Source organism: Oculina patagonica, chromosome 4 (genome assembly GCF_052425735.1).
Source record: "Oculina patagonica isolate OP01 chromosome 4, crgOcupat, whole genome shotgun sequence".
Classification (NCBI taxonomy): Eukaryota; Metazoa; Cnidaria; class Anthozoa; order Scleractinia; family Oculinidae; genus Oculina; species Oculina patagonica.
The window spans coordinates 50,256,886-50,279,251 of record NC_135761.1 but is presented as its reverse complement, the minus strand read 5'-3'; the positions used below and the strand labels follow the sequence as shown (position 1 = coordinate 50,279,251).

At 39.2% G+C, this 22,366-nt stretch overlaps 2 protein-coding genes and 1 pseudogene across 3 annotated transcripts in view; 2 read left to right on the top strand and 1 right to left on the bottom strand.

Moving 5' to 3' along the window:
* The first annotated feature begins 26 nt into the window (after window positions 1–26).
* Window positions 27–8,457, top strand: LOC144650416 (uncharacterized; annotated as a pseudogene). Its single transcript, XR_013570106.1, has 6 exons — window positions 27–2,254; window positions 3,347–3,637; window positions 4,337–4,513; window positions 5,534–5,654; window positions 6,321–6,427; window positions 7,342–8,457. The product of XR_013570106.1 is annotated as an uncharacterized LOC144650416 (transcript).
* A 2,631-nt stretch (window positions 8,458–11,088) lies between these two features.
* On the top strand, window positions 11,089–21,263 carry LOC144650419 (glutamate receptor ionotropic, NMDA 2B-like). The gene is made up of 7 exons (XM_078510090.1): window positions 11,089–11,679; window positions 14,726–15,327; window positions 16,023–16,681; window positions 17,861–18,028; window positions 18,586–18,788; window positions 19,561–19,730; window positions 20,344–21,263. Exons 1-7 carry the CDS (start codon window positions 11,236–11,238, stop codon window positions 21,053–21,055), a joined length of 2,958 nt encoding a protein of 985 aa, XP_078366216.1. The 5' UTR covers window positions 11,089–11,235; the 3' UTR covers window positions 21,056–21,263.
* The window catches only part of LOC144650413 (kinesin-like protein KIF27), a 19,310-nt gene continuing 18,198 nt past the window's right edge, over window positions 21,255–22,366 (bottom strand). The window contains exon 28 of the mRNA XM_078510079.1: window positions 21,255–21,650. Within this exon, the coding sequence (XP_078366205.1) occupies window positions 21,616–21,650 (35 nt within the window). The 3' untranslated portion in view covers window positions 21,255–21,615. The remainder of the gene's footprint in view (window positions 21,651–22,366) is intronic.

The window sequence follows — 22,366 nt, the reverse complement described above, 5'->3', positions numbered from 1 at the left end:
TATTCGTTCGTTACTGGTCAGCGTTCTAATCAAGATGGCGGACGAGCTGTTGTTATTTCATACGTTTTTCGCACGTTGATTTTGCGGGATTTTTGCCTATAACATTTCACATTATGCCTCTAAAGGACCTTTTCGCCAAAGCTCCGTCTCCTCTCCCTCCAAGTGAAGAGCCGTGGCCCCGATCAGAAGCTTCGAGTTCGTGCTTGAGGGAGAAACTCGAGCAGTCCCCTCTGCACTCGGCGACAGCCCGTCCAACTCTTGACGAATTTTTGAGGACAAATTATTTGATGATTCCAGGCTTCCTCTTGCAAGTTAACAAGGCAAAGATAGCGGCAAGGACGGGGAAAAGTGTGGAAGATGTTCAGAATACAGCATCTCCACACAGCATGGTTAACCAAGGAGGTGTTCGAGGGCCCACCAATCCTCCTTCTTTTAATATCGTCAACAGAAATGATAAAGAGGTGGAAAAGGTTGAAACCAGCGTAATAAAAGAAAAAGTGCCAAGCATAATGCCTGAAATTCGTAGCACTAAAAGTAGCGATAAGCTATTTTCTGTACTTTCACGAAAACCGAGCTATGAAGAAATTCAGGTCCCCCCGCCGTTAAAGCCAAAACCCAGGGTCAAGAAAGTAATGAAAGGCGGAACATTGGTAACCATTCCTGCTCCACAGCCCAGGAATAGAGCTATGCTGGGATCTGCTGATGATGCTGGCAAAAGCATAGAACCTGGTATTGATTTGATAAGCAGGGAAGGCAGAGAAAATGCTGTTGCAGTGTCAGAGATGAGTGTCAAGGGAAGTGTACATGTAGAAGAGCTAGGCATCAGTTCTGATTGTCACCAGCTTGCAACAAAAGACGATTCAACCATTCCTTGTCATGAACTAGAAAGTGATCCAATAATACAATCAGAAGTTTCCAGTAAGAACAGCAAAGGGTTGGTGTCAGGAATTGCACCAGAGGAATGTGAACAAAGACAGGCCCCATTAACCTTTTGCAGTATTGATATAATGCAAAAAGACAAAAACACTGCAGGTGGAAATTCAAATGACAGTTTCATTGAACCTGAAAGCAATGCATCTACAAAGGCTGTATCTAAAGAAGACAAAATCATTGTTTTGCAAAGAACAGATCCTGAGATGAGTAAGGACTCTGGAAGTGCACCTAACAGGGATGTTCAAGGGGAGTTTATAAAAGGCTCAAAAATTGACCCTCCTGGGAAAGCTCCAAATAAGAAAGGGAGTGAACTCAGAAATAAAGAGCTTAAATTTAATGACAATCTTGGTGAGGTCCTTCGTAAAGATCATGTTGGAGCACCACCTAGTGCAGACCCAGAAGAAATAAAAATCAGTATGGAACCTGTGGGGAAAACTGAAAAAGGACTTGGATCAAATGACTCAGTTATTGTGGACCCTCAGCTAGAAGCTAGCAGCAGTTCAGAGATGGAGAAATTACCTGACATGTCACATGATTTAGCTATAAAAAGTTGTAATATTATGAAACAAAGCTCTGTTAAAGGCAACAACGGTCAGTTATCTCAAGAACCTAACCAGGACATTAACAGTGATATTAACTGTCAAGAAAAACATGTTACTGACCAGGAGGACAAGCATCTTAAAACCAGTGATGATGGGAAACACGAGGTTGACTGTAGCATTGATGAGCAAAATGCCCATGATAATAATGTTGATGATGTAAAGGAAGTCAGTTTGGAAGGCTGCGATGCCACTATTGTTATGACGATGATGATAAAAATAGTGATAGTGGAAGTTCTTCGAGTATTGATGATGATGATGATGATGATGATGATAATGGTGGTGATCATGATGATGATGATGGCAATAATGACGATGAGGAGGAGGGGGAGGAAGTAGAGGAGGAGGAGGAGGGCCATGCAAGTGATGACGATAGTGAGGATGTTAGCACCAAAGACAATCCAGTGAATGACAGTGGCGAGGAGTATGCCGAGCTTGTAATGGATGACTCAACGTCAGAGGAGGAGGAAGAAGAATATGATTTCTGTCCTGTCAATCAAGATGATTCTGACGAGGAGGAAGAGGAAGAGAAGAGTGATTATGAAGCTGAGGACATGAATTTGGATTCTGATACTGAAACACCAACTGGTGGAATAACAGTTTATCAAGATACCACAATTGGCCAAAGAGTGAAACAGTCCAGAAATAAGCAGAGGGAAAAACGAAAAGCAAAAAATAAGAGAAAGAAAGCTTCCAAGAAAAGAGCTAAGGCTGCAAAACAGGTTTGTGTGATCAAGCGTGTTGCTCCTAATGGTAATAACAGTACTGTGAGAACATGAACCTATTTTTGCACTAGTATTTATATGTAAGGCCTTATTCTATTATAATAGTATGGAAAAAGATGGCAATCAGTACATTTACCCATAATTCTTAGTGCACGAAAACCCTGAAAGCTCTTTTAAAAACATACACAAGTTCAAAACCTCAAATCTTGCATAAACAATATTGTTAGTACAGAGACTAATGTTGCAAATATAGGGCTTTCTACATGTTTGTGCCTTTTTGCTGTATTAGGCTCACAAGCTTAACAGTATTGCAGTGAAATTTACAGCATCCATTTTTTTTTACTACATATCTAATCAGTATGGTGGATTTTACGATAAAGTGAATTTGGTTATGGAAAGGTCTTGAAATTTATTACCTCTAATTCCTGACTCTCTTATTCTTACCTTTTTTCTTATCTCTCTCCTCTGCAGAGGCCAGTCTTTTATATTTCAAACGGGCTGGGAAATCGGGAGAGGTTGAAAGTAAGCACATGGAGCCTTGGGAGGGAGAACGAAAGTGCCCGGGGGAAATTGGGAAGAGAGAAAGTGAGTCTCCCACCTTTTCTCCCTTCCCTTGCCCACCCCCCGCCACATTTTTCATTTTTTTTTTTTTTTTTACTGAAGGAGCCTCTGCAGAGGAGAGGTTTTCTTTTCATAAATAATTCAAACAGGAGCACAACTATGCAAACAGGTTAAAATTAAGTTTGTAATTTAATTTTTTTTTTCTTGTAGTTTTTGTAGTGTTGTAATTTTTAATATGTCCTTGGAAATCCTTCTATGCTAGTCTATGCTAGTAAATGGTGATTTAAAAAAAAAACACTGAATTAATCGCTGTCATTCGCAGTCCTCTGGGCTGCTACTGAAATTGTCACACAACACGCCTTTAGTAGAAACAAAACAAAACAAAAAGGGGTCTGGGGAAGGGGGATGACCAAATCCTCAATAACACTATTAATAGACATTTTTGACCTTAAGTGGGGAGAATTTAATGTTCGGTATTCGAAATAAAAGAGTTATGGACTAACTGCCTTTGCTCTTGTTCAAAACAAGGCTGCTAAAGGAAAGAACACAAGCCATGATTCAACAAGCAGAAAAAAGACCAACACCAAACAGAGTCTTACCCCTGCATCTCAGAAGAAAGAAGCCAAAGTACATGTACAGCCAAAGAACCGAGGCCCTGTTTCGCAGCAAAAATCTGCAGAAGCCTCTTCAAAGCCTAAGCCCGAGGCAAAGAAACCTCTCAGAAACAATCCGCCACAGGAGAGTGCATCAGAAGAGGGATCACTTTTGTCATTAGTGTCATCTTGTGCTGTGGATTTGACAGTCGCAGCTAGTGAAAAGGTAAGCGTTTATCATGTAGATTCTGTTTGTGAATTTCTGTTGTTTTGAATCCATAGAGTGTTAGACGACACTTGTAAATCAAGCATTCTATCATTTCAGATGTTAGTTCATTGAACCAAATCCCTGCTTTCAGGGGACGTTTTTTTACTCTCATTTATTCAGTATCCCCCTTGACAAACTATTAAAAATTATTCCCGTGTCAGTGTATTAAGCTAAAGGAAAAAGAAAGACTGTAACAGTTATGTTATCACTCTTCTACTACTCTTTTCCATTTAAAAACTTAAAGGGGGAAAAGAGGGATTGTTATCAAAACTTATGGTGTATCTGAAAGTTTGTCATGGGCAGAAACCTACAGACAAAATTCCTAGTTTCCGCCAGAAGTCGAACGTATGAAAATTCGCACACCAGTCGGAGCTACAGATGCGTGGTGGGCTAGGCCGTTAGCTAGGTTCATATGTAACATACGCCCTGCATAATTCTGACAAGCTGCCTCATTGCCAGGTGTCCTTCACCTTGGCTGTCGCAGTTTGCTTGGAATTATGGGACAGATGCGCTCCCCGTTTTCTCGCCTTAACCGACCGATCGGCGCCTGGGTACGATGAAGAATGACAAGTGTGCTGATACAGAGAAATATGGTAATTGATACGAATGTAGTTTGTTACAAGCCATTTCAAGCCCTTTCCCGTTTTTTATTTGCAGTTTTTCTTGAAGAAGCGACGAGGTGGACAGCACAACAAGAAGATGAAGAAAGCAAAAAGGAAAGCTGAAGCACTGGATAGAATCCGTAGAGGAGAACCGCCACCCAGGACAAGACGAGTTTTTGAACCACTCCCTCAACCTATCTGCACGTTTTACAGAGAAGGAAAGTGCAGAAAGGTACAGAGATTAAACTAAAGAGTTGCAACGTTAAGCTCAGGCCAAACAAGGACGAGAGTTGATGAGTGGACTCTCATGGGTTCGTCGACTATCATCCCCGGGCCAAACGGGCTCTCATCCTCTTGTTGCGCCCGAGAGTCGTGAGGTGCTGGGTTGCCAAACGAGAGTGAGAGATTAAACTCTCATCACTCTCATCCTCGTTGGGTCCGGGCTTTACCTTACGTTTAGTTACGTTTCACTACGTCACGTTTCGTTACTGATGCTACGTTATGTTGTCAAATGTGGGAGGCGTAGTTAGCCCGGTGCTTGGTGGGCTGGACTCCGTGTTAGTGTCTTGTGCAAGACACATTACCCTAACAGTGCCTCTCTCTCTCTCTCTCCACCCCCCTGGAGGTATATAAATGGGTACCGACATTCACAAGTACTCCTAGTCGCGTCCTCCTTTTGAGACTGGACACAAACGCCGGCGTGATGGGCAATTGTACTAGAACTCAGACTTTACATATCGTTACCATTTGTTATGTTACGTTGTGTTGTGTTGCGTTACATCACGTGAAGTTACTTCACCTAACAGTTGCAAGTTTTTGAACCCTTATAAGTAAGGTTACCCAAAGTAACAAAAAGAACGAAATTATTCTACAGTAAAACCATTAAAAAGGGTACTCATTTTCAGAATCGAATATTTCCGAACGTTCCCTTAATAGTGCAGCGATTTTCACTTGAGTGTCGACAGAGATCTGTATTTTCTTTGCTTTTGCATTACTTTGCCTAGCGATTGGTTTAAAAAAATCGTGCCACTTTCATATCCAATCAGAAGTAAAACCAAAACCGATCGTGATTCGCTCTTCCGCGTTTTCCAGCGCTTCGAGCCGACTACATGTATTTTCTTCGAGTTTTTTTATTGGCTCACTAGATTGTCTGAGTCCTTTGTGATTGGCTGGGGTGATAACTTTGGTTTGGGGTTTTACGACACTCTTCTGGAAACAGCTCTTAAATCGTTATTTATTTGTCTTTTTTTAGGGCAGCGATTGTTCTTTTCGTCACGACAGATCTGCTCTAATAAAGAAGAAAGAAGTCTGCAGGTTTTACTTGATGTCTGCAGACAACTGTTACGCAGGAGATGATTGCATTTATATGCACAATATCCTTTTCACGTTTCTCGACGTTCGAGTCTCGTCTCAAGGCACGTTGATACCAGTTCTATAGTTTGTTTTGTCTTTAGTTTGTATTTTGTCCGTTTAGAGCGGAATGAGCGATGCCTGAAAAGGAGGCACCTCAGAGGTAAAGTTTGATTGGTAAATGCAAGGCTAGACGTCAATACGATAGATTACCCTAAAACTTTAAGAGAAGGGAGAGCTAATTGGAGTAGTGGGCCTGTTAGGTTATTGGTATATTTTATTTTATTTTTTTATTTGCAACCACACTAAAAGGATTTATACAGCACGCATACAAATGTACCGACATACATACAGAAACTTCACACAAAAACAATACAGGTTCTTACGCTAATTACAATACATGAACTACTTACGCTAATAACAATGCCTTTTAACCGAAAACAATGAAAACGTTTACTACAACTACTAGAACTGCTTACGTGGGTTTTAAGTACAGTGTAACTAAGTAACAGATATATGCAAAAAAACTACAAAAAAGTGACAAAAAGCGATAATTACATACCAAACAGACTGCAAGCGCAACAGATTACATAAGAAACATACCCGTATATTTACTGTAGATATTTTTACACTCTGACTTGCGACTGCGACTGCGAGCCTTATGTCACTGATTCCTTAACCTTCATTAAGCTCGTTTCCATGTAAGTTCTTTCACACTTCAAGATGTCGGGAAGCTGACATTTGCAGGTTCTCTCATGATCCACTAACGGAGGAAACAAAGCTGCTCCTGCAAGCGGTAAGCGGTTATTTTATTATGGTATGCGCACACGGCTTTGTAGATCTGCAAGGAAAGAGCGCTTGTATGCAAATATGGAGAATCCTCTGGCAGGACCGAAAATTCGAATTTTCTTTTATTCCTTCAAAAGACACAAAAGACACAACCCACCGTGCAATCTCAGGGAGGCAAATTCACTTAATCAATTTAAGAAATTACTTTATACTAACTATTTAAATGAGCAGTAGAGACACGGCATTCGTGGAAAACAGGTGTAGATTAATAATTATGTATTTAAATTTTTATTTTAATAATTACTGTACCTGATGTTTTTACCGTGTAAAAAAACACCTTTGGTGAACTATTTTTTCCAAAATATTGTTTAAACGTTTCTGCGAGTTTAAAGTTTTGTGAAATCTAAAAAAGTTCGAAATACCTTGAAGGAGCCAACAATGGCGGATAGAATTTTCGCAAAATAGAGCACTTTCAGTTCTTTTAACATTTCTTTCACAGTTTATAATTTGTCCTTGATCATTTCATCAAGCTAAAAATCGTCTCGAAATAAAAAGGTGTTTTGGCTTTTAGCCCACGAGATTCGATTTACACATCAAATTTTAAGTGATTTGAGAGGGTCGTTAGTCTTCTAGTAAAACTAAAAAAATACATTCTTTATACTATGTTTCTGAGAGATATTGCTCGTTCGCCATATATCTAAACAATTAGTTTGTCCCGTGAAAAACCTATGAATGGCATTTTATCTAAACAATTAGTTTGTCCCGCGCTAGACGAAAACCTATGAATGGCATTTTATCAAATTGCGCCGACGTCCCTACTTCGAAACGAGAAACGTTTCTGAGGCTTTTCTTAGAAATAGCCAGAAACTATTTTCTCTCTCTCTCTCTCTCTCTCTCTCTCTCTCTCTCGGTGTTTTCCAGTGTCTCAAGCCACCGATTGAAGACCCTGTTCAGTCGCCACAAGAGAAGAACTTCGCCACGTCAAACCAACAGACTGCTGATGGTACACGCGGTGAAGGTACCTTACAACCGGCGACTTCTTCGTCTCCGTACAATCTCCGAGCAAGTGCACGAAAAAGAACTCTCAGTACTGAGGGGACAGTAAGCGGTTCTATGATTGGTGGAAAAATCTCAAGGCAGGAAATTCCAGAAAACGAAGATGAAAACTCAGCAAGGAATACCAGTGAGGTGCAACCTTGTGCGTTTATGCCAGGATTGTATAGAGATTTGTCCACGTAGTTGTGAACTGACATGCTAATTTTCAGCATTCCTTGAATAGTAAATCGATGCCATTTTCCGTTAGATAAACTTCTTCTTCTTCCACGTAACTCACCTCCTTCAATACTGCATGAAGATTCTCGTGAGTGTAAATAAATAAATAACTACTTAACAAAATAAATAAATACTATTTAAATTAGATCTAGGGTTCGTACGGGTCATGGAAAACCTGGAAAGTCGTAGACTTTTAGAATTTCCTTTTCCAGGTATGGAAGTTCATGGAATTTAAGTGTAGGTCATGGAAAGTCATGGAAAATGGTATTGATTATATAAAATAAAGTAGGCAGGTAATACATGTATTTGTGAAGAAAAGGGTAAAAAAGGCGTACCCGAAATCAAGAATAATTTTTGACGATTTCCAAGAAAATCGGTCAAATTTAGGTCGTGGAAAACTCTGAAAAGGCATGGAAACGGTCACGACAAGTCATGGAATTTCAAAAGCTCGAAAGAGTACGAACCCTGTAAATCGTTCATAACTTGGATTTTTATTAGCGACTCCACGACTTTGGATACGATCAAACCATAAAAATATGTATTCGTTTTCCCAAGAGGTCCATAATTGCTAGAGGTTTTTTTGTACAAGTACTGGGCTCTCGTGTTGTTGTCGTCTCGAAGCTCCTCGGAAGTCTGGGTATGATATTACGCTTATTTTTGAATGATTTCACTATTGCTGCAACATATTTTTGCTCATGGCCGACGTGTATGGGCAAACGTGATCTCTCCCGGTTAATCTTGCGGTTTTGCAAAGCTGTTCTATACTGTTCTACACAAATAAAATCCGTACTCAGTCAACGTTGTTCTTCGTGGTATAATACTATAACAGTTGAGTATGAACTGACTGATCATACAGTATCACGAGAGAAATAGTAATATACCGACAAAAATTTTCACAATGACTCAGCCCGCCAGAAATCACACGCAAAAATGGTGTCGATAACTAGACCCCCACCGCCGCCCTTAAATATAAGACCATGGTCTTATGTTTAGCCCTTAAAAGACTATATAACTTGTTCTGATTTTGAAAGCCTTTCATACAGTTCTTGTATGCTCTGGACGTCTTTAAGAAGTTCTTTAATTCGTGTTTCACATGGTTACGAGAGCCATTTGTTGTTGTTCGTCCTACGTAATCGAAGATGACTATTTACCAAAAAAGGTAAAGCCTCGAGCCAAGTGGCCCATATATACTGCCGTAGGCTAGCCCAGTTTCGAAAGCATTAAGCGGCTAGGAATATTTATAGTCCCCCCTGAATGGAATGCAAGTCCGTCGCATTTTACCTACCCACCAGCATTACTTTGACGGTCGCCCGCGTTTTTCGCTTTCCCTTCAGCTACTATGAGAGTTAAGTGTCTTGCCCAAGACCTCAACACAGTGACCTGGCCAGGTCTCCAACCCAGACCGTTCGATCTGGAGTCCCAGCGCGCTAACCATTGGTCCACCGCGCCTTCTCACATTTACCCAAAAAAATTTTGTACGGGGAGGCTCCGCCCCGAGCTCTTACCCCTTACCCTTTTATATACCATTTTGCCAGAAATTGTACCCCTTTCGTATACCTTTTAATGAAGAAAGGTACCCCTTTCATATACCTAAAAGTTATGGTATAGACTTAAAACATTGACGTTTTCTTGTCATTTTCAAGTAGCGCTTCATAACTTAAAACAATACAGCCATAAATTGCATCTGTTCGAAATATTTTAATAAAAGGCCCTTTCAAAAACCTAAATTACAGATATCCATACCCTTTCGTATACCTAAACTTGTGAAATCCCTACCCTTTTATATACTGAAGCCTGAAAAAGGTACCCCTTTCGGGCGGAGCCTCCCCGTATAGGACATTATAGGGAGTACCCCCCCCCCCCCGGGACTAGGACTAATACACACTCAAAATTTTTTGGACACAATAATTAATTATTAATTTTATACCTTCCAAACTGAACTCAAACATTTTTTGAACGTAAAATTCTTCCGAAGATAAAATGCCCCCCAAAATAAGCGCACTTAAAAGGCCTTTAGAAAAAATATATGGATTTGACTTTGATTGTATGGCAATTTTGCGCGATACTCAATTATTTATCTTTCCACCTTAATGGAAATTTTGAGCCACAAGCTAGAAATCTATTTTTCTAGTTACGAGCGATCATTCGGGTGCTCGAGTCTGTCCGTGGTTTCTTCTTTTTTTTGTTTCCGCTCTGCTGTTTTCTCGGCCTTCTCGATTGTGTGAACCTTTACATTTTTCTTTATTTTTCTAGTTATACATTTCTTGAATGCTACTTTCTGATAAAACATTAAGAGACTATCCCCTTACTGATGAATTCCTATATTCTCATCAGCTGTTTGCTTGCCAAGTCAATAAAGTTTTATTGAGAAATTAAATTTTGACCACTATCTTGGAATTGAAAAATGTTTAAAAATAAGTACTTGTAGGCGAGATGCGAACTCTGCAGATGTTTTTCTGTAATTATCTGCTAGTTAAAATTAGAAACATGCAGTCGAATGGATGTTAGGAAGCGTTTTTTACTGAACTGTTAATCACTTAAAGCAGCATTTAACATGTAGCGTTGTAAAAGTTACTTTTTATTTTGAAATAAATGTTTTATACAGGGTGTCTGGTTTCACGCCAAGAAAACATACAATGCAATTCACAAATTTTGAACATTTCCATGAATTTTTAAACGCAACCGGAAAATAAGGCTATATTAAAATTCTGTATTCATAAGGAATTTCATTTTCTTTTTTCATTTCCAAAATTTTAGTGCTAAACGCTAAAATAGAAAAAGCAACTTTGGGTAGTATTTCATTAGATTGAATGATAATTTTTTATTTTGAATCTCATTCTTTGTGGACTGAATAAAAAGAATATTAAGAGCATTGTTTTATTTGCTATGGTTTTTGTATAAATATTGCAGAAACACGAGATTTTTTTCTTGCTTTAGCTTGAGACAGTACAGGTGGTATCTGGCGCAATGAGTTTTGCGTATTATTGCTTTTCATATTCCTCGACCAATCACATAAACTCATTAGTGAATTTCTCTGACATTATGCCACGCTTAAACGGAAATGGAAACAATTTACGTGTTTGACTTTTTGTTGTACGGCGTATTTTTTATTGTAAGCCCGATTGTTCAAGAATCTGCTAAAATTTTCTCCATTTGCGGGCTTTCTGTGTCTAACCCAAGCGGCTTAGGAAAAATGGAATAGAAATTATGAGCGGCGCTTATCTATCTTCCCGTGTAATTACTAGATGTCATTTGAATTTCCGAATTTGTGTTATGAAATGCCAGCCAATCACTTGACGCCTTTTCGCTTCTGTCATTAAGTAATAGGATTATTATGAGAAATTTCTGGTTAGAATTCTGCTTTTCACTGAATGTTGCATATGAGCCGGATCTGCAAAAACACCTGGACAAAATTGGTAAAAATCAGATATGAAAAATCGCACATACGTGTATATTGTAGCAGAACATCGACCATCGCGAGTTACAGTTTGGTCAGTGACTTTGGGTATTTCCAACATCGAAAAATATGGTTTCTTCCCGTGAATGACCCGCCTGCATATGGCTCCGAGGACTTTTTCAACGGAATTAATCTTAGTTATCACCCTTCAGTTACTTATGCGTAATGCTGGTGCGGTAGATAAATACGATATCGACATCGCTGTATTCTTTAACGCCGATGATATCTACCAGGAGTTTGTTTTCAACTCGGCGGAAAAGATGTTTCGCGCAAGAAACACAACATTTAGCGATGCACTTGTAAATGACATTGAAGTTGAGTTTCATTTTTCAAAACCTAATTTGACCAACGTTTCTGCTAATGGCTTGAGCAGCATCATTCCCAAAGTAACGAACATCACTTCCAATTCTCAAGGCATAATCTTCGTCGATGTGACAGAAGACGGCCTGCTTTATTCCACACTCTTGGAAAGTTGCTCGATTCCCTCTATTGGATTGCTGCAGAGCCAAACAGCATTTCCCATTACGCAGGTAAATTAAAAACCTATCTTGCTGTGTTTTTATTTTAAAATTTTATCGTTTGATGGCTCGTTAAGTGGCCATCTTATGCGATTGGCAACCTCTCAAAAAAACTTAACATGCGAAGTGTAACTAAAACGACACTTTCGGGAATTTTGTTACCGTAGTTTAAATTAAACACCGATATCAATGGTTTCGTGAATTAAATCCGTGCTATAGTTTACGCCAGGGTTATTTTTCGTTTTTTTTTTTTTCGTGTTACTAATCAAATTAGTTTTCTAAACTGAAACTTGCGATTATATGTGATAACGAGACCGTCGCAGGGCGCGAAACATTTGGGGTTCTTAACGCGTACAAAACTCGAGAAATGAATGTTTAAACACTGCTACCTTCGCACATTTAGCTAATATTTGTAAAGTAAATATCAATCTTGTGTTTACATTTTATCATTCATAAAAAAGAAACACAGGACGAGAATTATTCATCAATTAAAGGAGAAAAAAAAATAAAAAAAAGCTTGCAACGGTTCTTTACCAGAACTTAAACTAATCTCAGATACTTATCTTTTATTTTGTACTAATCTCGCGTTTTTCAAAATTCCGTATTTCACCCGCCAGTATGCAAAGTTAACCAGGTCTGATAAGCAGAAAACGATTTAGGCCTTGTTGACGTGTTAAATATTTTTTGTTCCGTGCTGGTTCCCTGTAGTTTTTTAATACTTTCAGTTTATAAGGTCTGCCTGCGACCATTATTCACAAGAGTCGCACACGCTGAGTGCAGTTTTAAAGTAATAAAACACTTGATTGTCTTGTATCATTTGCGAAGAGAAAGTCACGGACTTGCGAGAGATTAAAACAAAAGGCTGCCGATTCGATCGGTCAATATGGTTTTAAGCGTAACATTTCTATTCTAGTTTGGTTTTGCGAAGGAAACACAGGCAACACTTAGGTATCATGTTAAAACATCAAGTCTTATGTTGGTTTAATTAGACTGAATATATTTAATGAATTTCCATATTCATTTTCAAAATCAGGAATAAAATTACAGTGAAACCCCGATTTTTTAAACCGTCGATTTTATTTCTCGAAACTTTCGATAACTCGAACCAAAAGTGCTTCCCCTTGAGATTGCTCCACTCAATCGAACACTGAATTTTCCGATCGTCCGATTTCTCCAGCCAATTTTCGTTTCGCTTAGAAATTCGAGAATTCGGAATTTCCTAGTATTTTCATTTTTCTTTTCCCTGTTTTAAGTGAGCAGTTTACCTTTTCGTTGGTGACCATAATAGACATAGTAACCGTTTCACTATTACACTTGAAATTTTTGAAATCAAAACTTGGACATGACCGGTGATTTTGGGAGAAAGGATAAATAATAATCAATTCAAAAAAGCACATGTTCTAAATTTAAATTTCGCCTTTAATTTGTGTAGGCTATTTATGACACACATCTTTTAAGAATCCATCAACGGAACCAAATCATACACAGATTCATATTTTAAAACGACGTTTGACAAGAATCAAGAATTTGCAATTTTAACATCGAAAACCAATTAGGCGAGCAAATAAATGGCTTTTTAACGTCGAAAATGAGTTAGACAAGCAAACAAATGGCTCAGCAGCTTAAAAAAATATTTTTCAATGGATGACTATTATTGAAATAGCATTGCGTGCATTCGTTTTCGATGACAGATAGTTAAGTAATTTGTAATTTCGTGTCACTTATGTAAAGACATTGGTGAGTTATTTTCTGTGCGAGCCAGACCTTATTTTTGAGCCTTTTTTTTTTTTTTGGGGGGTTTTTTTTTTTTTGTTTTTTTAAAAAAATTTTTTTTTTTTTTTTTTTTTTTTTTTTTTTTTTTTTTTAATTTAATTATTAAAATAATTTTTTTTTTATCAAAATCTCTTTTTCTTTTCATTTTTTAAAAACGCCCCTTTTTTTTATTTTTTTTTTTTTTGTTTTTTGTTTTTTTTTTGAAAAAAAAATTTTACCCGAAAAAAAAAAAAAAAAATTTTTTAAAATAATTTAAAAAATATTTTTGCTATATCGATTTTACAACAGCGTCCCTTTTTAAAAACGTATTTTGTAATTATACTACACACAAAGGCCAGACCACAACACCGGGAGCTTCGTGCCCTACTCTTTGCGAATAGTGTGTGCGTTCTTCAACGTCCCCTGCTGTAAGACTGAGGATACAGGAGACGGAATCTACGGCTTATCGTTGTTTTCCGGGAAGACTGGGCTGTCTGACCATTTTTAGATGTAATTACAAAGGCAGCACATTGTCCTTAGTTATTTTAAGACCCTAGGTGTCGTTCCGGTCTGCGTTCGAACCCTCGACCTCCCGCACAACAGTCCGGCGCTCTACCAACAGAGCTAATCAGGCGGCGGTGCATGGATAGGAGGGGAATAACCCTCTTTTTTTTCACCAAAGTTCCATAATACTTATATTTGACGTACGATTTTTGTGTTCAAGTATATTTACTTCGTAGTAAATAATAAAGATGGTAGATTTTAAACCTCGGTGATAAATAGTGAAGAATATTATTCTACATGACACGAGCGTGGGACAAAGAAAAAATCTGAGTCCCAGACGGGAATCGAACCCATGGCCTCCCAGATACCGGTTGGGCGCTCTAACCAACTGAGCTACGTGAGACTCGCTGTGAGCTTGGCCATTTACTAGGTTGATATGTGACACGCGTCCTGCATACTGCTAGGATCAGCAATGTCGCTCGTGTCATGTAGAATAATATTCTTCACTATTTATCACCGAGCTTAAAATCTACCATCTTTATTATTTACTACACATTTGATGATTTCGACATTGCTGATCCTAGCAGTATGCAGGACGCGTGTCACATATCAACTTAGTAAATGGCCAAGCTCACAGCGAGTCTCGCGTAGCTCAGTTGGTTAGAGCGCCCAACCGGTATCTGGGAGGCCATGGGTTCGATTCCCGTCTGGGACTCAGATTTTTTCTTTGTCCCACGCTCGTGTCATGTAGAATAATATTCTTCACTATATTTACTTCCTTTCTTGTTTTTTTTTTTCAAAGGAAAGTTCAGGTGGATTTACAAGGGTAGCAGCACCTTCTATAATTGAATACGCGCAAGCTATGATAAAGATCATACAGAAAATGGGATGGCAGACAATTAGCTTAGTAGTATCTGCTACATACGAGGGGCATGTATTTGCCGATGCTATAACGGACTTAGCTTTTGACAAAAAATGGCGTGTTTTGTCAACATTATGGATTCAAGGCCACGAACATCTCGACGAACTATCGGCGAGATTGCAAAATGTTACTCAAGCAAAACCCGATGTTATCATCGGGCACATTCGCGAAAGACATAACGACAATATTTTTCGATCAATTCAGAACTTGAAAGCCATCGATAACAGCAGTGCTTGGTTGGTTAGTGACGTCACCGCATACGGGGTACAGGATATAAACTCGATTCCTGCTGGAGTGATTCAGGTCAGCGGTAAATCACCGGAGATCGGGCATGATTACGAGTTGTACATCAACGTATTGTTTGACTCCTTTGTTATGTTTGAGAGCGCTTTTAGAAGTTCTGTTGCAGACCTAAGTGGGGAACTAAGACAGGGATATTCTTCTGCAGAGAAATACAAACTTCTACAAAGAGAGGCTGTCAAGTAAGTGTTGTGGTTAAAGTTTAACTGTGATTCTGTCTAAAGAAGAATACGAGTTGATGGCTACTTTCCATGTCGCGAAGTGACTGAGCCCGAATTAGTTGCTAAGCAGCATGACGTAGCCTCGTTGTGTCATGCCGTGCTAGTTTTTGTTAAGATAAAGATAAATGGAGTCTACTAGTCAATTGTTTTACTAAAAACAAGAAGCTTCAGGGAGGTTAGAACTTACGGTTAAATATTGTCTTTTTTATTTTATCTTGGGCACGGCTACTGACGCAGTCGAGCAAGTCATGCAGGAGTCAGCTCATTACAGCCTATTGAGCTGAAGCTCGACTACTAAAACAAACAAACAAACAAACAAACAAAAACACTGACGAACATTTTAAGAACCGTGCTCGACTCAGTCCCCACAGTTTAGAGGAAACAACACTTAATCCCGAAACATTATTATTATTAGGTTTCATCTTTCCACTGACAAAATCAACAGTTAAAGCACATTCGTTCCTATAACTGTGGCGTGACTACTGAACCTTGGTGGTTCTTCTTGTGCTTATGATTACACAAGCTATCATGATTCGGTGATTTCTAGAGAGGATATCGGGTGTATTCCTCAGTCCTTGTTATGCTTGTGTTGGCGCTTTATATCTATGCTTTCCTCATTGACCATAATTTAAATTTTGCTTGTGTTTATTCTACAGGCGCTTAAAAAAGACTCACTTTAGTGGGGAAAGCTTGCTCTTCAGGGATCATTTTTTATCTGACCATCTCCATTCAGTCTTTATCATTTGGAATCTCAGAAGAGATCTTGATGGCAGGAAGCACTGGTTTCAAGTCGGATTGGCCACACCGTCAGGACTCGCTTTAGAACCCATTGTTGACCTAAATGGTCATACCCTGTCTCCGCTCCTTAATCCAAGGCGCCCTCTCCTGCGAGTCCCTGTCGTTTTGTGGCCCCCACTCGTGCAAGCGGAGGACCCATCGGTTGCTGAAACTCGTGAAACATGTGCTGGGAGAGCACTGCCGTGTTATAAGTACGCCAGTGTAAAGAATTCCACAAGACGGACAAAACAGCTACTTTGTTGCTTTGGGGCTTCGATAGATTTTTTAAAGTTTTTGCAAAGAGATCTTGGATTTGATACGGAAATTTATTTGACCCCAGATGGGCAATACGGGAAGTCGGACAGCGTCAACGGCACGTGGAATGGGATCGTGAATGAACTTATTTCTGGTAAAGCAGATTTAGCGCTTGATTTGGCTGAGAGTATGGACCGTGAGAAGGTCATTCAGACGGTGTATCCATGTATTGCATCAGCCATGAATATATTGGTTGAAAAACAACGTAATTACGGAGAACAAGGTAAGTTTTTAATAGAATAGGGTGAATATGAAGCTAGTAAAACCTGTTAGATCGGGGAGAGGGGAAAGTTTGCTCGCACGACTTCAAAGTTATGTAAGGTCAGAAAAAAATTCGAGCCAATGGTTGTCAGATTTTGTGAGTACCTTGAGCTTATTTTCTGTAAAATAACTTTTCTTAAGCAGAAAACTTTACCAATATAGTCTCTATGTTTTCTCCCCTTCCTCCCATTAACACATGACTCAATGCTGCATGTCCTGAAGCTAGTTTGCTGGGCCCCAATACCCTAATCGAACACAACACACCAATGTTGGAATTTAATGGCTATGAACAAAGGTCCATAGCCGCTTTAATAAAATCATTGCTTTGAAATCATTATCAATTCACATGGAACAAAAGCAATATTTTTTCTGGCCCAGTAAAGGTGAGGGCACTCAAAAACGAAGCCGCATAACAACCCCAAAGCACCGCTGAGAAGCCAAAAAGAGGGAAGGGTTGGGTGGGGAAAAACACTCTTCACCCAGCAAATCAAAGAATTGAATGACGTGACAGCAATCGACTGTGTGATACTGTAGTAACGCATGCCCCAAGAGGGGGTGACCTCTGATTTAGTCCCATGACTCCTCAGCATATGCCCGGATGATGTCACGCAACCCGTAATGCAACAAAATAATTTACACGAGAATGGAAGGGAAAAAAACATAAAAATCCTATTTGCAAGCAGATATTTCATTTCTTTGTGTTTACAATCGATCGATCAGTTAGTCAGTCAGTCAGACAGTCCACCAGTTAACTGAAGAATAATACTCATACAGTAAATCGTTGGAGAAGGAGTTCTATCTGAGCGTGCAACGTCCTTGAGCGTCAGAAGTGAATTAGGGCTCCTGTAAGGTTCAATTCTTAGTGCATGCAAACATTCCTAGCTACCAGCACCTTACCTGTCCACCTTAACTGTCTTATTACATTTCTTAGTGCATGGCTTGTTCTATAATGTGCCTTCAGACTGTAACAAGATTTGTATGCGCAATAGTAAGGATACACTCAAACAATTAGTGCGAACTCTATTAAATAATGCAGTGTGCTCTCATGTATTTTATTTCAATTTTTGAAACGTTTGGAAATCCCATAAATAACAATGATTTTAAAATTATTTTTCTGTTTTCTTGTTTTACTGTCTTTTAGTCAGCGTCTGGTATTCTTGGCTCAAACCGTTTGAAAATGATCTGTGGATAGCCATCTTGGTGACATGTAACTTGGTCCTGGTTGTGGTTTGGTGGTTGGACAGAAAGAGTCCGAAAGGATATTATCACATTCTCAAGGATAGTGACGAGGACGCCTTTACTTTGTTAGGTTAGCAACTGAAGTACCTTTTTTTCTGTTCACTATTCCTGGATACAAGTGAGGGCACACGTTGATTGGTTCCTCCTTTAAGATAGACCACCAGCTCTTATAATCCACCAAATATATTTTTCTTCTCTAATGGGATTGCTCTAAAACAATTCACAAGACCCTTTCACGCTATTCCCTAGTTTTCAAACTTTCTATTTTTAGTTTTCATACTAAATGAATTGTTGAAGAAGACAGTTCTAAATGTTTAGAACAAAGAAGCAATAGTTTTGAACGCATAAAAATATCTTTCAATTGACGTTTTATGGCTTGGAAAGATGCATCTATAGATGAAGAACCTTGTATAAAAATATCCTGACGGATAATGAGCATATATTTACCCTTAGACTATTTCTGTTCCTCGAAGCTCACAGTTTACATCCGTGCATGTGTTTGCGTCAAAGAGAAGCTATTGTTTAGTCATAGCCAATTCATCACTTTCAGCCTCTCTCTGCCATGAACCCACCTAAACGCTTTTTGGTAGAGTCATTGTTTAAAAATATCCGTTTTCTTTTCTCCAGACGCCATGAGCTATATCTGGGGCGTGGCCTTCAGTAAAGACATCGGCGCAGAGAAGACTCCACGAAGCAACAGCGCCCGTATCGTGTCAGCGTTTTACGCGTTACTAGCGTTGATCATGGTGAACACATACTGTGCTAACCTGATGGCATTCTTACTACAGGAGCCCTATATACTGCCCATCAGTGGTGTGAGAGATGCAAAGGTTGGTAATACTTTATATTGTAGGGAGATTGAATAAGTGATAATACAGTGGAACGAGCAAACAATTAATGAGCTTTTTTTTTTTGCCTTTTTCCTTTCTTTCTTTCAAAGTTTTTTTCTTTTTTGTAGAAGAGCAAAGAGCAAGAGCAAACTACTTTCATCACATACTGCAATTCTGATGAAAGAAAAAAACTACTGTTATGGAGAAACCCCGATTGCTCGAACCTTCAAGGGAAACGAAAATTGGTTCGAGAGATCGGGGGGGGGGGGGGGAATTAAAACTACCGTATACGACTGAGTTATTGGAAGGCTCGAAAAGTCGAGGGTCCGAGAATTTGGAATTCCATTGTACTTTCAAGAACATGAACCACGACAGCCACGCTGCCAAAACGCCTTTTAGGGGACGTGTCTGGCATAAGGATACTCTCGCAGGGGTACAAGTCCCGACAGAAGATAATGACAACGTTAAAGAGTACTACGGTTAAGACAATTTTATGGATTAGGAATACATGCTTACTTCAATAAAAATAAAAAAAAAATAACACACCGCGGCGACAAACATGACAAGGCAACGTATGTCGGAAAAAGCTTTGATTTTAAGAACTTAACGTATGGTACAACATACATCTTCAAAAGTGATCGTTAGTGTCCAGTAACGTGTTAAATTCAATATTGGAGGAAGAGGATTTCATCAATGTCAAACCAGCAACGCTCAAGCCTAGAAAACGAGGCCTGGGTTTAACATAGACATAATCTTTGTTTTTCCTCAACAGTTGACTTCGAACCCACCTGATGTCTTCAAACTCGGAGTAACAAGCGGAAGTAATGAAGAAGCTTATTTTAAAAATCACGTGGAAGATTACTTCAGGAAAATATACCAAGTGAACTTGAAGATTCACCTGGTAAATGGCTTACAGGACGGAATGCAACAACTCATGGAGAAGTTAGTTTTTATATAAGTACCTAAACGCTATTAACAGCCTGGGGCAAGGTTGGTGTTACGTGAATTACGTCATGGTTAGCATTACGTCATATGATTTCCGATCAGTCGCCATCTTGAATCCGCCATCTTGGATCCGCTATTTTAAATTTCTTGATTTCACCAAAACATCACAAAAAAACAAACATGACTAGTAATAAACAGTTATGAAAATACTTAAAACATTAAGCAATGGCTAAAAAGTTAAAAAATACCTTTTTTTTAACTGGAGCTGTTCCTGATATCAGATGGCAAAGCATTCTAAAGCGTGTGGTTGCCATGGAGAAAGATCTTGCACCATAAGTTTTCAAATTAAAAGGTGGAATAAAAAAAAGAGTTGTAAACTCATTAATTCCCAAGGGGCAGGTCCCTTCTTTTTCACAATCCTCTGCCGCTCTGAATGGCAACTTGCAATAAACAAAAGCGAAACTTTACTGTCTCAAATTGGAGCATAAAGAAAATGGTGAAAATGCATGGCTGTCTTGCAGTGGGCGGCCTGATGTCTACTAGGATCGTATGTAGACTTGTTAGAACTGTCTTATACTGATTTATTTATCTACTGTTTTCTTCTTCACAGACAGATAGATGGCCTGGTGGGCGACTATCTATCTTTACAACAGGCTGCCAACAAAGTTCCTAACTGTAGTTACAGTTTGGCTGGGCCAAACTTCTATACCTTCGGCTACGGTTTCGCATTTCCAAAAGGATCGCCATGGGCTGAAGAGGCAAACTTATCAGTGCTGAAAAACCAAGAAAACGGCAGCATACAAGCGATCATGGATTACTGGTTCAACAAAAAGGAGTGTACCACACCAGTGAAGGAACTCGGTGCTGAGAAATTTATTGGCTTGTTTTTGCTTCTGGTTGGAGTGATCGGCTTTAGTATCATGGCGCTTATCTCCGAAATGCTCATCATCTTTGCTTTGATTAAATTTGGAAGGCGCTTGGGTCCGTTGGGAAAGTTCATGAAGCGAATGATATTTAGCGTTCGGAAAGGCGAGGAAAACGAGATTCATATTAAGTGGTTGCAGTTGTACAGACACCATAAGAGCATGAGACCGAACGAGGTGGAGTTTGCAGAAGCTCGAGATACTTCTATTCGGCGGGCGAGCTTTTGTAACCTGAGCTTTGAATTTGGTGGCGAAATGCATATGCTTACCAGAGATGAACACACATTGTATCTACGTAGATGTCAATTACTGGATGTCGATAATGTTACCATTGAAACTGCAGAGGTTTCGGAACCAAACAATGTCACCCCTATCAGAACAGATAACGTTTCACTATGATTGTGACAAGTGTTCATGCAGCTCATGACAAGTCCTTACTACTTACTATTTAAAATACAATAGCTACATTTTTATAAATGAAATATATCACACCCTTTCAGAATCCGAGTCTTTAGAGCTAACACAGTGGACAGACGCACTCTCCTCCATTCCTTATTTCTTCTCTCAGTTGAAAATACAGGAAAAGGCAAGTCGCATATACATGTGGAAACTGTCATTTTTATTGACCCCTTTGCTTCGTGAACAAACAGTTTTAAGCATTTACACTTATCATACAGGTTAATAAATACTTCGACTTGGAAAAAATAGCACGTAATAAAAATGTTATCACTAGATCCTTAGAGATTCCCCTAGACGAACGAAACACGTTAAAAACTGAACGTTTGTCGGTGACTAACAATAAAATATGTACAATTCTAGCTAAAAATAGTGAATGTTCATAAGTAAATAAAATCGAGGGTCTCGTGCACGTCACGTTGAATTAATTTAAGATATTGCTTTTACTAAATCTTCCTGCCGTTCCTTTTCCGTTTTCCTGCTTGGTTTATTTTTCACTGTCTTTAAGCCCATGGATTCTTATTTTGCTCAATTGAATCTGAGAAAAAAAGTAAATCAACATAGTACAAATTTGAAAAAAAGAAAATAAAATGTTACGCGGAAGTGGGACAAAGGAAAAATTTGAGTGCCTGACGGGAATCGGACCCATGGCCTCTCAGAAACCGGTTGGGCGCTCCAACGGTGAACCAACTGAGCTACGAGAGACTCGTGGTGTCAGCTGGGCCATTTTCTAGGTTCATATGTGACACGCGTCTTACATACTGCTAGGATCAGCAATGTTGAAAGCATGATATGTGTAATAAATGAGAGATATATCATAAAGGTAAAGAATCTAGCAGACGTGGAGAACCAATTCACGATCATTACTTTAATTCGCTTTGTCTGTAGTTGCTGCGATAAGGTGATCTAGACTGCTTGTTCAATGGCAAGTATGAGTAAAGAAAATACAATAAACGCAATGGCAATTCGTAGTTAATGGCCATGAGCGATGCTATGAAATTTAAAACACTGAGTGAGCATATTTTAGTAGCTTTCATTATGCTGGACTCCAGTTCGAGGGGTCTGGGTTCCAGCCTTGGCCGGGGACACTGGGTTGTCTTCTCGGCCAAGACACTCTCCTTTTACAGTGCCTCTCTCCACCCAGGTGTATAAAATGCTACCGTCAGATTGTTGGGACTTCTAACAGAAAGCTGAGGAGTAACCTGCAATGAACTAGCATCCCTACTTCTAGCCCTTTCATGCTATAAAATTTGG

Excerpts from the sequence above, each read along its gene's own strand:
- LOC144650419 (XM_078510090.1), top strand. The coding sequence starts at position 11,236 with ATGACCCGCCTGCATATGGCTCCGAGGACTTTTTCAACGGAATTAATC. Across the intron at positions 11,680-14,725 it reads CAGCATTTCCCATTACGCAG|GAAAGTTCAGGTGGATTTAC; the intron begins GTAAATTAAAAA and ends TTTTTTTCAAAG. Across the intron at positions 16,682-17,860 it reads ACGTAATTACGGAGAACAAG|TCAGCGTCTGGTATTCTTGG; the intron begins GTAAGTTTTTAA and ends ACTGTCTTTTAG.